This window comes from Euprymna scolopes, chromosome 45, assembly GCF_053919585.1.
Source record: "Euprymna scolopes isolate OS-2025 chromosome 45, ASM5391958v1, whole genome shotgun sequence".
NCBI classification, from domain to species: Eukaryota; Metazoa; Mollusca; class Cephalopoda; order Sepiida; family Sepiolidae; genus Euprymna; species Euprymna scolopes.
Genome location: NC_136526.1, coordinates 54,734,061 through 54,751,560, shown reverse-complemented (window position 1 = coordinate 54,751,560; position 17,500 = coordinate 54,734,061). Strand labels below are relative to the sequence as shown.

The following is a 17,500-nucleotide window of genomic DNA, read 5'->3' as shown; positions in this document are numbered from 1 at the left end:
CGGATTGAACAACCAGCAATCTCTATTTTTGACTCTCTACTTTTTATGATGACTTATGTTACAGAAAAAAGGGCTGTCCCCTTTTCCTGTAAGTAAGAAAATTAGATAAGTGGAAAATGAGATTAGGATAGACCGAGATTCGAACCTTGTAAGCAAGGTTCAGAGATAGATTCAGAAAATGGATGGTTGGAATTTGGTTATTGTCAAATTTCATATAAAATAGTTTAGATATTGTTTGTTTGTAAAAAGAATTGAATTGTTCATTCTTTTATGGAAATTGAATTCAAAAAGATCAGCTAAAAATAATGAACAATACAATTTAAAAATATATTGAAAAATAGGTTAGTGAAATAGGAAATAATAAACCAAACGTATTTGTTTGATTCATTTTATTTTCAAACTATTATCCTGATCTTCTAGTTCTTGTTTTCACAACGTTTCGGCCAATTATTCCTCTGGCCTTCATCAGGTGATTAACCGTGATGTGACAGGAATGCAAACTATCTTTGTTTTTTTTATAATTTTTGGAATTTAGACTAATTTTGCCATGACATTTAAGTATGTAATGTTTTCACCTGAAATGCGTTGATTTAAAAGATCACAATTGTAAACAAGTGTTACAGAAAAAAGGGCTGTCCCCTTTTCCTGTAAGTAAGAACATTAGATAAGTTGAAAATGAGATTAGGATAGACCGAGATTCGAACCTTGTAAGCAAGGTTCAGAGATAGATTACGAAAATGGAATGTTGGGATTTGGTTATTGTTAAATTTCATATAAAATATATATATATAGTTTAGATATTGTTTGTTTGTAAAAAGAATTGAATTGTTCATTCTTTCATGGAAATTGAATTAAAAAAGATCAGCTAAAAAATATAATGAACAATACAATTGAAAAATATATTGAAAAATAGGTTAGTGAAATTGTTTTATTCATTTTATTTTCAAACTATTATCCTCATCTTCTAGTTCTTGTTTTAACACGTTTCAGCCAATTATTCCTCTGGCCTTCATCAGGTGATTAACTGTGATGTGACAGGAATGCAAACTATCTTTGTTTTTTTTTTATTTATTTTTTTATTTTTTTACATTTTCACCCCAAACAAGGAAAATTGCCACTTTGGCGTAGGGGGCTACTATCAGGGGCAACAACTACTGGGGTACTATGTAGGGATTTGGATAGACCGAGATTCGAACCTTGTAAGCAAGGTTCAGAGATAGATTCAGAAAATGGATGGTTGGAATTTGGCTATTGTCAAATTTCATATAAAATAGTTTAGATATTGTTTGTTTGTAAAAAGAATTGTTCATTCTTTTATGGAAATTGAATTCAAAAAGGTCAGCTAAAAAAAAATAATGAACAATTTAAAAATATATTGAAAAATAAGTTAGGTTGAAAAATAGGTTAGTGAGAATTCTTTGTTGAAGAAGTGTGTTTTGGAAATGTATGTCTAAGCCACGTGAGTCGATCACGTTTTGAACCACACATACGACGTCATAGTATAAAGGGAATTTCTCAATATAGGAGCCAGGATTAGCAGATTGTCAGACAGAGAGGCAGTCAAGTCCAGATCGAACAACCAGCAGAGTTGGTCGGACAGAGCTGACATGATCACGAGGAGGGTCCCTTTAGAAGTGAAGGGAGAACATTTAATCATGTAGTACGACTTTGAATTCCTTGACGTCATCATCATTCCACCGGACGATATCATAATAAAGAAGTTATGTTTTTGTAAAACTGTGTTGTGTCGTCATTCAACAGCAATAGGTAATGTGCGAAACATCCTATGCACTTTGTATAACCCCATCCTAAGTAATGTCTCTTTCCATCATTAGTAATGACTGTCCCCTCCTATGTTAAAAGAACTGATCACCCTCTCCTTGCTATATGTGATAAGACGAAACACTCCAGTCTTCTATCTATCCCTCATCACGACCGTATATATGTACCCGTCATCTTAAATATGACCTCGTCCCCTATGCAACACTTAGAATCCCCCCATTCAAAAAAAAAACAAACAAAATCTGAAAAAAATCTTTATGATGGACGATGTAGCATCCATCATGATATACTATTTTCTCTTGTGGATTAATACCCCTTGCTGACTGATGCAGTCATGCACTGAACAAGTCAGCTAGTAGGGTCTATTAATCCTGTGTGTCCCTTAAGGAAGTAATTTCCCCTGTTGGGAACTAAACAGCAGTCAGCAAAGGAGCTCAGATCACCAAAGACAGACCTGTCTCCTCCCACTCTCAATCCACTGAATCCCCCAGGCTACAACTACTTCACTGAAGACCTCCACTGGTCAACCTGGGGGCATTTAAAGTTTCTGCCGAGAACATTCTATCTTTTCTTTTCTTTCTTTCACCTGAGACACAGTTCTGATTAATTTGAAATAAACCCTTTCGTTGTTTTGTTCTGAAAAGGGTTTGATTAATTATCATGTGTTATTATGTTTCGAATTATTATCTTATTAGGGTTTTTTTGCACTCATGCATATAAACCTCAAAAAAAATCTCAGTTTTGAATGTCTCTCAGGAAATGCTGACAATTGTTCTTCTGTGTCGGCTTTCTGCCTAAGCAGGGGGTGATGTAGCAGTCAGCAGTATGCTCATACATTAATTCCATAGCTAATATAACATACGGACACAACAGGTCACAGGTAGTCTAGTATTTTTTTATATTTCAAAGTTTTTATTCTTGTATTTTATATCCTAGCATATACTTCCTTCATTTAAATGTTATTAAGCCTGTTTTTATCTGGTCCTAGATATGACCATAAACTATATCCGATGGTGAGGCCTCAGCTAGTGGGCTTTGGAGAGTCTGGAGCCACTCTTTAATTGCCATTGCTCCCAGGTCCACTCTGACCCAGAGTGGTAGTACTTATTAGGGTCCCAACTTCTCTCCAATTCTCTCTCCTCTGATCTTGAGCACGTAGTACAATGGGGAAAGGAGTGGCTGGTTACTTTTAATGCATCTAAAACCAAGCTTCTCTCTTTACATCATCAACATTCTAATCCACATCTGGCAGCAATTGAAATGAATGGCTCTCGTCTTCAGGAGGCCTCAAGTTTTGACAAGCTTCTTGGCTTGACCATTACTCCTGATCTTAAATAGAACACGTACATCAAATCTGCTGCCAAGGCCGCTGGAAAAATGGTGGGATCTTTCTATCGATCCGGTAAATATCTCACTGCTGATTCTATTCTCTATCTATATAAGAGCCAGGTACGTCCAAGGATGGAATACTGTTACCACATCTGGGCAGGAGCTGCTAGAAAGGACTTTTCCTGCCTTGATAGAGTTCAAAATAGACTTCGTAGCCTCGTAGGAGATGTCCTTTTCTCCTCCTTGCAACCTCTATCTCACAGAAGAGATGTTGCGAGTTTGTCTCTGATGTATCGTTATTTTCATGGAAAGTGTTCGACTGAGCTTCAATCTATGGTCCCCCCTCGCCAAACTTTCACAAGAAACACTCGTCTAGCTGTAAACATATCAATAATTCCCCCCACTCTTTATCTGTGCCTAAACCTAAACGTAGATTCCATGAACAAAGCTTCTTTCTTAGAACTGCACGCTTGTGGAATTGTCTTCCGTTTTCCTGCTTTCCGGCTGACTACAATATGGTTGTCTTCAAGTCTAACGTAAATAAGTTCTTGATGAGCCGTTCCATATAAGTTATCAAATTTACCAAATTTTCATTACTAATGATTACTATATTGTCCAATTTCTACTGTACACTCTTCAACCCTTATCCTTGAGTGGCCTCTTGGCCTTGATAATGTGCTGATGCCTATGTAAAAAAAAAACAAAAAAAAAAAAAAACTATGGGTTAAATAGAAACCGACTTGAAAAAAAACAAAACAAATATATTCTATTAAAAAAATTTTCTTCAAAATAACTGGATTCGCCATTAAATAACCCGAAAAGGGTTGATATGCCGTAAAACAAAAAAAATCTCAGTTTTGAATGTCTCTCAGGAAATGCTGACAATTGTTCTTCTGTGTCGGCTTTCTGCCTAAGCAGGGGGTGATGTAGCAGTCAGCAGTATGCTCATACATTAATTCCATAGCTAATATAACATACGGACACAACAGGTCACAGGTAGTCTAGTATTTTTTTATATTTCAAAGTTTTTATTCTTGTATTTTATATCCTAGCATATACTTCCTTCATTTAAATGTTATTAAGCCTATTTTTATCTGGTCCTAGATATGACCATAAACTATATCCGATGGTGAGGCTTTGGAGAGTCTGGAGCCACTCTTTAATTGCCATTGCTCCCAGGTCCAGTCTGACCCAGAGTGGTAGTACTTGTTAGGGTCCCAACTATGGGTTAAATAGTAACTGACTTGAAAAAAACAAAACAAATATATTCTATTAAAAAAATTTTCTTCAAAATAACTGGATTCGCCATTAAATAACCCGAAAAGGGTTGATATGCCGTAAAACAAAAACAAGCAACTGTTTTTATCTATATTTTACATTTTCTATTCTTCTCGGCTGATGAGAAGCATATTTGATTCCATTATTTTCTGTTCATTTTCTCTCTAGTTAAAATATGTCAGTCCGATCTCGCCTGTGCCACAATGAAGTTTGATGAACTCTTTGAAAAAGCTCAAAATTATACAAGGAACTGTAAATACAAAGAAGCACTCATGATCACTCAGGCCCTGAAGACTTTCAATCTACCTGATTCATACAGATCCAGAGTACACTTACTTCGAGCAGAGATCTTTACTGTTTTAAAACAATATAAAGAAGCCGCTGGAGATGCTCGACTTTCAATTCATTTTGAGTTGAACTTTGCGGTAAGTACTTTTTTTTTTCTTAGTCATATTCACGCCAAACAAAGCATATGGCCATTTGGACGTAAAGGGCTTATGTGATGTGACCGTCCCAGTGTTACTGTAATCGTTTGTGTCCTGTTTATTATTTATTTATTCTAACTAAACGTTTACTAGTACTCGTTTTACTGTTACTAATGTTTACTTTTATGTTTTCGACTACGATTCTTTTTACGTTTCGTTTACATTTATCGCTATTATACGTGTGTGGGTGTGTATGCTCCTGCGTACAGTTCACTGTTGTGGGTGTGTGTGTGTGTGTTCTTATTCTTACACTGTTTCTTTTGCCTTGGAAGGTTTCCGAAACGTGTATGCGCAACGTAATGTGAACATACCTGGTTGCCTTGCCCAGCGGATGATATCTTCTGGTCACTGGTCTGCCATCTTGTTGAGGAGTGGTCGCTGCAGACAGATTCATTAATGAACAACAAGATGGGATTTGAAGCTTCAATCTTTTATTCAAGGCAAGCCTATCATCTCGGACCCTGATTGTCAGGAGGGACCCAATTTCCCAGTCTTCTTCATCTGCTGCCTAGACCAACTCTCCCCCCATGTGGTCGTCAACCGGAAGCCTACCCACAATTCCCGTGTCGCCCCTTAATTTCCGGTTGTTCAAGGGTAACTTGAGTTTGATGCCTGTCAAACCTAACCTTTTCTGACCCTGCTAACTCACTGATGGGAAATGAAAATATATTTATATATCTTTCTATTTCTAAAACTACCTATATAGCAATTAAGAAAAATTGGATGGTCATATTCAATTCTGCCAAGACTAAACTTGTTTCCTTCAATAATTACAAGAAACTTTCTCTACCACGAATAGCATTGCCAAAGACTCATTATCTGAAAGTACTTCTTTTAAACTCCTCGGCCTAACGTTCACAAGGAAAATTAGTTGGAACAATTACATTGAGATCATTGCCAGAATCTCTGTGGAGAAGGTAGGTTCTATCAACCATGCTAGAAAGTTACTAACGCCCGAAAGTATTCTGTACCTCTATAAGGCCACCATGTATGGAGTATTGTTGCCATATTTGGGCTGCTGCATCTGCTACTAGTCTCTCGCTCCTAGACAAGGTTCAAAAGAGAGTCACCAACCTTATAGGTCCTGAACTGTCATCTAAGCTTCAGCCTCTGTCCCATCAACGAAATGTTGCATCCCTCTGCCTGTTCTACAAGTATTTTAATGGTGAATGCTCCGATGCACTGCAAGCACTTGTACCCTCTTGACGTAAATACCCCCGACAAACCCGACAAGCAGCTAAATCCCACCCCTTCACAGTAAAGATCCCTAGATATAAGAGAGCTTTCTACTCCAGTAGTTTCTTCCCCAGAACTGCTAGACTTTGGAACTCCCTTCCGGGATTCTGCTTTCCCAACTGTATTGACATGCAGAAGTTCAAGTGTAATATGAACCAACATCTTGCTGCCCAACTCCCTACATAGTACCCCTGTATGTCCCTGATAGTAGCCCCCTGCATCAAAGTGGCAATGTGTCTTGTTTGAGGTGAAAATGTAATAAAAAAATAAACATGATGTTGGGTGCTGCTATGTGCACGTTAGGGCAGGTTGATTTTCAACTGTTTTTGGAAAATGTAAAAGGTTGGAGCAGAGAAAGTTGCACAAACATATGGGGAGTACAAATATAAAAAAAAAAACTAGGTTTCTAACATCAGGCATCGGATGCTAATTTGATTTTAAAGATCGTCTATTTTGAGACACGGAAAAATCCTTTGAAAGATTTGTATGAAATTATTTAGTATTTTGCAGTTTGAATCATAACAAGTTGTTTTATATATTTAAATAAACTATATAATGACTGATGTGCTAAATATTAAACAAAATTATAATGCCCTAACCCTAACCCTAACCCCCTCCTCACTTCTGCTCCTGCTGCTGCCATATGTGCATCGGTACTCTGTTATAATTGGTGTTAAGGAAATAAATTTTTTTGCTGCCCTCTGCCAACATAATCGCAGCTTTATTCCACATTGCCAATTCATGTTTAATGATTAAATATACGTAAAGTTTTTCTTTTTCATGAATCACTTTCTAAGCCTCTGGGGAGGATGCATTCATAGTATCACATGCAACCTTGAAATATGTGCATAAAGTTTTTGTTGGGGTGGCATTCCTACAGATTCTGACAATGGACTATTTCTGACATCACATCCGGTAACCAATTTCTGCTATCGAGTAGTCTGGACCTGAGACTCAGTGAGAGTGGGTCGTAACCTTACTTTGTCCTTCCAGTTGAGCGGAGTCTGACTCAACCAATATACGTTTCTGTATTTTCAGTTAATATGTATTTCGTTTCACTGTTTTCAAACCTTTTTGTTGTTCTTTCAGCATTTAGATCACAAGTATTTAATATTTTTTTTTTTGTTTTTGTCTTTGTTTTAATCTGTTCCAGTCGGCTAAGATCTATCATGAAAGCATATCGCTGTTACATGGTCCAAACCATAGCTTGAGAGAATGGTGGGAATTTTATAAAAATATTCATGAAGAAGAACCCCGCATTTTTTCCTTGAAAGAAATTATTTATATGCTCGTCAGGGGTAAAGGTAAGGAAATTTTTAATTAAAAATAAATTTTTTTTGACATAGATAATACTTGTCACAGATGCTTAATTGTAACTTTTTTTGCTGTCAGACACAGCCTAGTCTGGAAAAAAAAATGGATGGCTTTGCAAGATACAGCAAATTTATTTTATTCCTTATTGCAAGATTTCTACCTTTTTTTTTAAAAAACCGTTCTATATTGTAGAACTTTCTGTTAAGTTTTTTTCTTTTTTTTAATAATAGAAAATCTCTCCACGAGGTACTTTTCCATAGAGATTGTTCTTGCGGCTGACAAGACCTTTGGGAGGATGTCCTGATGGAGATTTTTTTTTTTTTTTTTTAATAGCAAATCTCTCCAAACTACTTTTGCATAGAGATGGTTCTTGCGCCCGACACGGCCTGTGGGAGGATGACCTCAAGGTCATGTATTTCCCTCGGCGTAGAATGGAGAATGTTTCACTTTCATTCTCTTGAAATACATGGTTTTATTAGCAAAACAATATTAGTATCAAAATATTATCAATCTGAAATGTTATTTTTCCTTGTTTTTCTTTGCATCAATCCAAAAGATATCTTGATGGGTTAGGGATGATAGTTGCGTAGATTATGTTTATCACAGAATCTAATTTTAACTTTTTTGCTGTTGTCTGCCCAATCAATATATAATATGCCCAGATATCTAAGAAGTTTTGATAATCTTTTTTTCCCCCCGTCTTGCATGGGTCCACAAGGTCTTGCTGGGGGCTGGTAATTGATATGGACTATGTTTACCGTAGATGTCTTGGTGTTGCCTGGCCAAATCGATGGTCAAACAGTGACCCATATTGATATAAAATAGCATCCCACCTAATTTTAACTTTTTTGGGTGTTGTCTGCTGAATCAATATATAATGTGCCCAGATATCTAAGAAATTAGCAAAAGACACAACCTAGTCCGGAAAAAATGGAAAGCTTTGCAAGATATAGCAAGTTTATTTTTAATCCTTATTTCAAGAATTATGCTGAGGTAAGAATAAAATTTTCACTTTTCCTCTCATGGGTTCTGCTGGAAGTGTACTAGTCTTGCTGGGATGGTAGTTGACATAGCATCTGTGACAAACCCTATCTAATCTTTTTGGTGTTGCTAATCTCTGGACCCTCTTGCATGGGTCCACAAGGTCCAGCTGGGGGGGGGGGGCTAGTATTAATATGGACTGTTTATTGTCACAGATATCGTGGTGGTGTGGCTGGCGAATTGATGGTCAAACGGTGACACATATTGATATAAAATAGCATCTCACCTAATTTTAACTTTGGCTGGCGAATTGATCCAAAAGACATATATATATATTTTTTTTTTATTTTTTTTTATAGCAAATCTCTCCAAGGTACTTTTGGGACCTTTGGGAGGATGACCTCAGGGTCATGTACTTCCCTCGGCGTAGCATGGAGAATGTTTCACTTTCATTCTCTTGAAATACATGGTTTTATTAGCAAAACAATATTAGTATCAAAATATTATCAATCTGAAATGTTATTTTTCCTTGTTTTTCTTTGCATCAATCCAAAAGATATCTTGATGGGTTAGGGATGATAGTTGCGTAGATTATGTTTATCACAGAATCTAATTTTAACTTTTTTGCTGTTGTCTGCCCAATCAATATATAATATGCCCAGATATCTAAGAAATTTTGATAATCTTTTTTTCCCCATCTTGCATGCCGACATTTGGAGAACACATACAGCACCTAAAATTCTGAAACTTTCACCCATTTGGTACTAGCCAGGCTCAGTGTAGCTTACAATGTATAATTAATATTTACTTAAACGCAACTGTAGTCAACTATTAATAAGTGAAAATAAATTAAATGAATCAACTATTAATATTTCTAAATAGAACAATTAAAATGATTCTATTATTACAAAGACTTAATAACACTGAGCTAATTATTAAATAAGATTTGTTTTAATGCAATATGCAAATGAGGTTACTCATTGAATGTAGATTTCTTTTGAATACATAGAATATAAAGAAATGCAGGAATAAAAGCGTATATAAGTCAGTTGTGTGCGCGCCTGGTCACGACTAGGCAACCTTCGGGCCAAGATCAAAGTGTAGTATCTGTTCCGGCAGATACTGCAAGCAAAGACCATATGTGGGGGCGACTCCACATATAAGACCTTGGTCAATGTAGGGGCAACCCTTCATACCAATTGTCACTATCCAGCTCCCCTACTCCCCGGGGAGTTGGTCCCCATTTCCCCTTCACTCCTCACATTAAAAATCGGCCTTGTGCCTAATTTGCTCGGTGGGGGAGCAAATAAATACCATCTGTTCCGGCAGATGCTGCAGGCTATGACTAGCTATGACTAGCAAAGACCAGATGTGGGGGCAACCCCACATGCCTGACCTTTAACCAGCTCCCATTTCCCACCTCTCGGGAGCTGGCCCCCTTTTTCCATTCCCCATCCCTTCACTCCTCACATTAAAAATCGGCCTTGTGCCTAATTTGCTCGGTGGGGGAGCAAATAAATACCATCTGTTCCGGCAGATACTGCAAGCTATGACTAGCTATGACCAGCTATGACTAGCAAAGACCAGATGTGGGGGCAACCCCACATGCCTGACCATTAACCAGCTCCCATTTCCCACCTCTCGGGAGCTGGTCCCCTTTTTCCCTTCCCCCTCCCTTCACTCCTCACATTAAAAATTGGCCTTGTGCCTAATTTGCTCGGTGGGGGAGCAAATAAATACCATCTGTTCCGGCAGATACTGCACTTAAGATGGTTTGTACCAGTCAATGGAGGGGAAACCCTCTATACTGGGAACCGCCTGGGTAATACCTAGGAGGTCCACCCTCCCAGGCCTTGCCACCGGGCTTTCCGGTGGGGCAAGTTTATTGCTTGCTGCCTGAGGCGCCCCGACCGGGGAATGCCGACGGGGTTACTCAGGCAATTTTTAAAATTGCAGGAGTGCCCCTCCTTTAGGGGAGCCTGCGGGGTTCCCACTTTCCGGCCTTGTGCCACATAATGCTGATGTGGGCAGCATTTAAATAAAAACCCTCTATACTGGGACAATTATTATTTTTGGTAACCAGAGTGCCCCCTTTTTGCCTACTTTTAGGGGAGCTGGTTTTTACCTCACATTAAAAACGGCCTTGTGCCTAATTTGCTCAGTGGGGGAGCAAATAAATACCATCTGTTCCGGCAGATACTGCACTTAAGATAATTTGTACCAGTCAATGGAGGGGAAACCCTCTATACTGGGACAATTATTATTTTTGGTAACCAGAGTGACCCCTTTTAGGGGAGCTGGTTTTTACCTCACATTAAAAACGGCCTTGTGCCTAATTTGCTCAGTGGGGGAGCAAATAAATACCATCTGTTCCGGCAGATACTGCAAGCAAAGACCAGATGTGGGGGCAACCCCACATGCCTGACCTTTAACCAGCTCCCATTTCCCACCTCTCGGGAGCTGGTCCCCCTTTTTCCTTTCCCCCTCCCTTCACTCCTCACATTAAAAATCGGCCTTGTGCCTAATTTGCTCGGTGGGGGAGCAAATAAATACCATCTGTTCCGGCAGATACTGCTAGCTATGACTAGCAAAGACCAGATGTGGGGGCAACCCCACATGCCTGACCTTTAACCAGCTTCCATTTCCCACATCTCGGGAGCTGGCCCCCTTTTTCCCTTCCCCCTCCCTTCACCCCTCACATTAAAAATTGGCCTTGTGCCTAATTTGCTCGGTGGGGGAGCAAATAAATACCATCTGTTCCAGCAGATACTGCAAGCAAAGAACCTATGTAGGGGCGACCCCACATATAAAACCTTAGTCAATGTAGGGGCAACCTTTCATACCAATTGTCACTATCCAGCTCCCCTACTCCCCGGGGAGTTGGTCCCCATTTCCCCTTCACTCCTCACATAAAAATCGGCCTTGTGCCTAATTTGCTCGGTGGAGGAGCAAATAAATACTGCGTAGATAAGTCAGTTTTAGATGTTGATTTTACAATCCTTTTGAAACTTTATGAATGTACAGACAAGTTAGGTAACTCTTGCTTTCTGCCACTCATCAATAATTCCCGCAGTTCATCATCTGATAACCTTTCAGTAAATGCTGGCTCCGAAACTCCATATTGCAATATGTTGATATAAAGGAAGGTATGATTAAAGAAAATTGGAAGATTCTACTTATGGACACTAGTGATAGAAACTGACCAATCAAATACAGCCATGTTCTGCTAGCAACCAATCAGAAACTGAAATTGCTCCATAAAAATATTGGACCTTTTAGAATTCCCGCACGTATCTTATATGCTTGTGTGTGTATATATATATATATATATATATATATATATATATATATATATATATATATATATATATGTGAACAAATGATTAATAAAACATGTTAAAAAAAGGGTGAGGTAAGGGGAACAGGAAGCAAAAAAAAAAATGATAAAAAAATTTCACATGAATGGATAGTCCGGTGAATGGTAAAATCCAAAACGGTCGAATTTAAAATTTCCAATCCAATGGGTAAATTCCAAATGGTCCAAAATGATCCAAAAGGCAGAGTTCCTTGGAAAAAAGCGCAAATGGAATGAATTCCAAATCATTAAAAGAAAAAGCATATATATATATATATATATATATATATATATATATATATATATATAAATCTTTTTTTCCCTTTTCATTTCTGTTTTTTCTATTTTTTCTGTATAAAGTTTTGAATAAAAAAAAACATTGTATAATGTTTTGGCTTTAAAAAAAAAAATTCAGATACTTTAACAAATTATTTAAATTTTCTTTATAGGTTTGGATGGAATGGTTTTGAAAAAACTCACCCCCAAACCTCCAAAGAATCACCTGGAAAAAGTTATTGTTGAGTTATTTTCTGCAAATCTCTGGTTAGAAATGGCTTACTTGATTATTGGAACAGTTGATGACGGGTCAGTATTTTGTGGCAGTGCTGGAGACTGCTCAACAAAGAAAATCTCCGTGGTTCCATTACTGAATGATTATAGCGAAAACTGCGAAAGTTGGGTTGACAGACTTGCAGCAGCCATCATAAAAGGAGGGTCACCCATCGAAAATCTCATTCAGTTCTGCAATCAACCTCCGTTGCATACGGCAGCAAAATTTGCACTCGATTCAGGTGCGTATCGCTTTTGGTAGTTTCCTAACTGATAGTAAAAATATAAAAAATATAAGAAACGTGCAAAAACATATAAAAAAAAAATATAGGGAGAAATATATATATATATATATGCTATAATGCTTCCTATTTTGAGTTGAGCATTTCGGGAAGTGATATAAAAACTGCTGTTAGCGTATTAAGCGACACTCTTTGTGTAAACAAATCGATTGGAGGCATTTGGACGATGTCAAAACATCGTTAATTTATTACCCACACAGCAGCAGCCATATAGCGCAATGGTGAGAAGCCTTGCCTGTCATTTGGGCAGTCGGGTTTCAATCCTGGCTTGAGGTAGTGTAGCCGCACTGCCTATCTAGCTGCACTGATGAATTGTGAAACAGTGGAACAGTACTGTATGTGTATGAACAAATGATTAATAAAACATGTTAAAAAACATCTTGAAAAAGAGTTAAAAACAGATTTAATTTTAAAAAGGAAGCACAAGATAAGTGGATAGTCCTTAATCTGTGGAGTTTCGGAGAAATGCTCTCCTTCTCATCAGAGGGCAGGAATTAGCAAAATGTGGGATCGGATTTTGCATGTAAAAGTATTTAATGAAACCACAAGTAAGTCACAGATCCTACTTGGTTAAAAAAAGGGTGAGGTAAGGGGAATAGGAGGTAAAAGAAAAATGATAAAAAGATTTCACATGAATGGATAGTCCGGTGAAGGGTAAAAATTCCAAGAATGGTAAAATCCAAACACGGTCGAATTAAAAACTTCCAATCCAACAGGTAAATTCAAAATGGTCCAAAATGATCCAAAAGGCAGAATTCCTTGGAAAAAAATCACAAATGGAATGAGTTCAAAATCATTAAAAGAAAAGTTCAAATGTGCACAGAAAAAAGCACTGGAGAGAATATTTAAAACACGTCTGCCAAGGCTGGAAGAATCAAGTCAATAAGTATATATATATATATATATATATATATATATATATATATATAGTGTATCACAAAAGTGAGTACACCTTCACATTTCTTCAAATATTTAAATATATTTCTTCATGGGACAACACTGAAAAATGATTTTCTTGACACAATGAAAAGTAATTTTATTTTATTTCGGACTATTAGTCTCATCTTATCTTTTTTATTGGTGCACAACGTTTCGGCCAACTTCCTCTGGCCTTCGTCAGGTGGTAACCGCGACGGATAGGAACTTCGAATCTCCTAACTGCATTCTCAGCCATCACTGCCATCCGTAGTTGTTGTCGTCTCACCACATTTTTGACCAATTACCTCTGGCACGCTTTGGGTGGGATTGAAACCGCTATCTTCAGACAATGTTTATCTGGAACCGTAGAGATTCAACGTCTCTATCAACTGCGCCACGGGCCCCGAAGGGCGATCAAGGTTGGATTGTTTGATCTTATAAATCCACATTTATTTATTATCTATCTTCCATAGTCGGGTCCGTACCGATTGGTATATATATGTATTATTCCTTAATTGGAAGGCCAGAGGAAGTTGGCCGAAACGTTGTGCACCAATAAAAAAGATAAGATGAGACTAATAGTCCAAAATAAAATAAAATTAACATACAATGCTCATCTCAAAAATAAAAAAAAAATTCCAATTAAGGAATAATACATATATACACAATGAAAAGTAGTCTGCTTGCAGCATGTATAACAGACTTACTTTATTGTTCTCTCAAAATAACTCAAAATATAGCCATTAAAAGCTAAATTCCTGGCAACAAAAGTGACTACACCCGTTATGAAAAGTTGTCGATATTAACATACAACATGACAACTCTCAATATTTCGTGTGCCCACTATCATTATCCAAAACAAAATGTGAGGGGTGTATTCACTTTTGTGATACACTGTGTGTGTATATATATATATATACACACACACACACACACATATATATATGAATAAAAAATAAATAAAATACCAGCGATGGTTGACGTTACGTTGTTTTGAAAAAAGAAAAACCAAATGAATTTATGAAAGGACTTCTACCATTTAGCCCCTAGTATAGGGAAAATAATAATCAAAGAACAAAATATCAAAACAGATCCTGGTTAACCGTTTTTCCTTAATCCTTAAATAATTCCACAAAATGAATGTTTAGAGAATTTTTAAAAGTGTACATATTTATTTAACATATTTTTAAAAGTGTATATATAGACATTGAACGACCCAACCTTCCCATACACACGCATAGTTTCCTTCCCGATATGGGTAGGATTCTAACACTGTTTCCTTTTCATTTTCGTATGGTCTATGATCGTTTTCTTTTTTTGCATTTTTCCTTTTAATATCCTGAAGATGTCCTCTGCAATAGGGACGAAACGTTGATCATTTTATAAATTCATTCGGTTTTTCTTTTTTCAAAACAACATAACGTCAACCATTGCTGGTATTTTTATTTTATTTTTATTCATATATATATATATATATATATAGTCTTGGAAGTTTTTAACCTTTAAAACTATACAAAAAAATATTTTTTATCATTCGTTAGAAAACCATCTAGTCAATAAGTCATTTAATCACCTGCAATCACTGCATCAACTCGCTCTCAAATTTACTATAATACCAATAATTTATTTTTCAAGGGATCATCAGTTGTTTACCGTGAAACACTGTTTCGGGGATTTAAAAACATATATATATATATATATATATATATATATATATATATATATAAATATATATGGAGGAGATAAAAGAATACGATCGATTTTTAAGAGGAGACTTATCGTGATAATGCAAAGCTCAACAAATTATTTGAGAGCTTATATAGAATATCAATAAAAAAAAAGCAAACGACAATATAAAAATATAAACTAATGTAGATTTACTCATTTATTTAATAAGGATGATGATGTAGGATAAGTAAGAACTCTTTATACCATGGTATTTCAAAGCCCAGTGCTTCTCATCACAAGAGGAGAGAATATGCTAGGTAACATAATCGGGATGTGATGTCCAGTGAAAGTTACATTAGGAGCGAAATAATTTTGCGGTGAGATAAAATATAGAGACTGCTTGGGGGTGGGAGAACTAAAGTGATCACTGTTATATAGGAGGAGTATAGCTTTTATTATATAATTAAGGTAGACGTATAGCATAGTTTAATGTGTTTTGATTGCAACGTTTTTTTTGTCTACAACTGTTTAGATACGTCCACGTCAATCGGTTCATGTCAGAACTGTTGCATAAATGTAAAATACACACACTCGGCGATCTACTAAATGAGGCATATATATATATATATATATATATATATATATATATATATATATATATATATATATATATATATATATAAGCATTCAGTATTAGGTTAAAAGCATTTAATTAAGAATAAATGTTTAAATTCAACTGTATCTCTCGCGGTTGACGGTAGCCTAGTGGTTTGGGTCCTTGCTAATGAAGCCAGACATGACGTCTGTTGCCAAGGTATTTCGAAGCCTAGTGCATTGAATTTACCAAAATGATCCAAGATGGTAAAATTAACCATCTTGGATTCGAAACTCCGCGGATTAAGGACTATCCATTTATCTAGTGTTTCCTTTTCAGATTAAATATGTTTTTAACTCATTTCAAAGTGTTTTTTAACATATTTTATTAACTGTTTGCTCATATATATATATATATATATATATATATATATATATATATATATATATATATATGTATATATGTATATATAGTGGAAATGGTAATTAATAAAAACTGAAGAAAGTGCTCAATACTGTTGTAGACCAGATATGCGTTTTATTTTTTATTACCATATATTTCTGTTAAGTTACATTATTGTTTCAGCTACTTAACCGTTTTTTTTGGCCGTCTGTAGCATCCAGTAAAAGTATGAGGATGCTACAGACGGCCAAAAAAACGGCCAAAACGTATATATATATATATATATATATATATATATATATATATATATGTATGTATGTATATAAAAGAGAGTATAGAAAAAAAGAGGGAGAGGCTAGACCTAAAAAGAGAGAGAAAGAGACAGTGAGTAAAGAAGAGAAAGAGAGAGGTAGGAGAGGCGTCTATTACACAGGCTAGCAGATGGCTGGTGACCTCGGTCAAAAAACCCGATTATATATCGATTTAAATAGAATGTACGAAAATTTCTCAAGAGCTCTTTCAGCTATCATCATCTCATCAAAAAAATATCTGAACTTTTTGGCAAAATTAAAAAAAAAAATTTGGAAAAAAAAAATGATTAAAAGAAAGATTTTATCTGAAATTACTGCGTTTAAACGCAACTAAAACTTGGCACAACAAGGAGAAAAGTTTTAGTCGCTTTTAGACGTTAAAGTTGAAATTACCTTATTATTAGCTTACATTACGCCATTTTATATTTAAAAGAATAAATTGTAAGATGTATACCATCATGAAATGCGGAATATAAACTGTTGTCGTTTATTTGTTTATATATATATTTTATATATATATATATATATATATATATATATATATATATTTTATATATGTATATATATTATATATATATGTATTTTTATATATATATATAATATATATGTATATATATTAAATATATATATTTTTATATATATATATTTTATATATGTATATATATATTATATATATATATATTTTATATATATATATAATATATATATTATATATATATATATATATATATATATATTAACTTGCTGCCAAAATATACAAATATATATACATGTGTGTATGTGCGTGCGTGCGTGTGTGTGTGCATATATATATATATGATACATATTTTTCTAAATTTTTAACATTTGAAATGTATTGCGTTCTTGCGTCACGTGGAGTATCCGTGCGGTTATTTTTCGGGAAAATCCTTTCCTTCATCAGACATTTGTTCAACTGTCATACATGCATGCTAGGGTTATTATAAAAAAATATACAATGATTTTATTTATTAATT

The 17,500-nt window shown here is 35.6% G+C and overlaps 1 protein-coding gene across 2 annotated transcripts in view; it reads left to right on the top strand.

The window, feature by feature from the left end:
• Nucleotides 1-17,500, top strand: part of LOC145269675 (TPR and ankyrin repeat-containing protein 1-like) — a 105,761-nt gene that overhangs the window by 10,624 nt on the left and 77,637 nt on the right. For both annotated transcript variants that reach the window (XM_080125384.1, XM_080125385.1), the window contains 3 exons: nt 4,558-4,814; nt 7,264-7,414; nt 12,210-12,551. In XM_080125384.1, the coding sequence (XP_079981510.1) occupies nt 4,558-4,814; nt 7,264-7,414; nt 12,210-12,551 (750 nt within the window). The remainder of the gene's footprint in view (nt 1-4,557; nt 4,815-7,263; nt 7,415-12,209; nt 12,552-17,500) is intronic.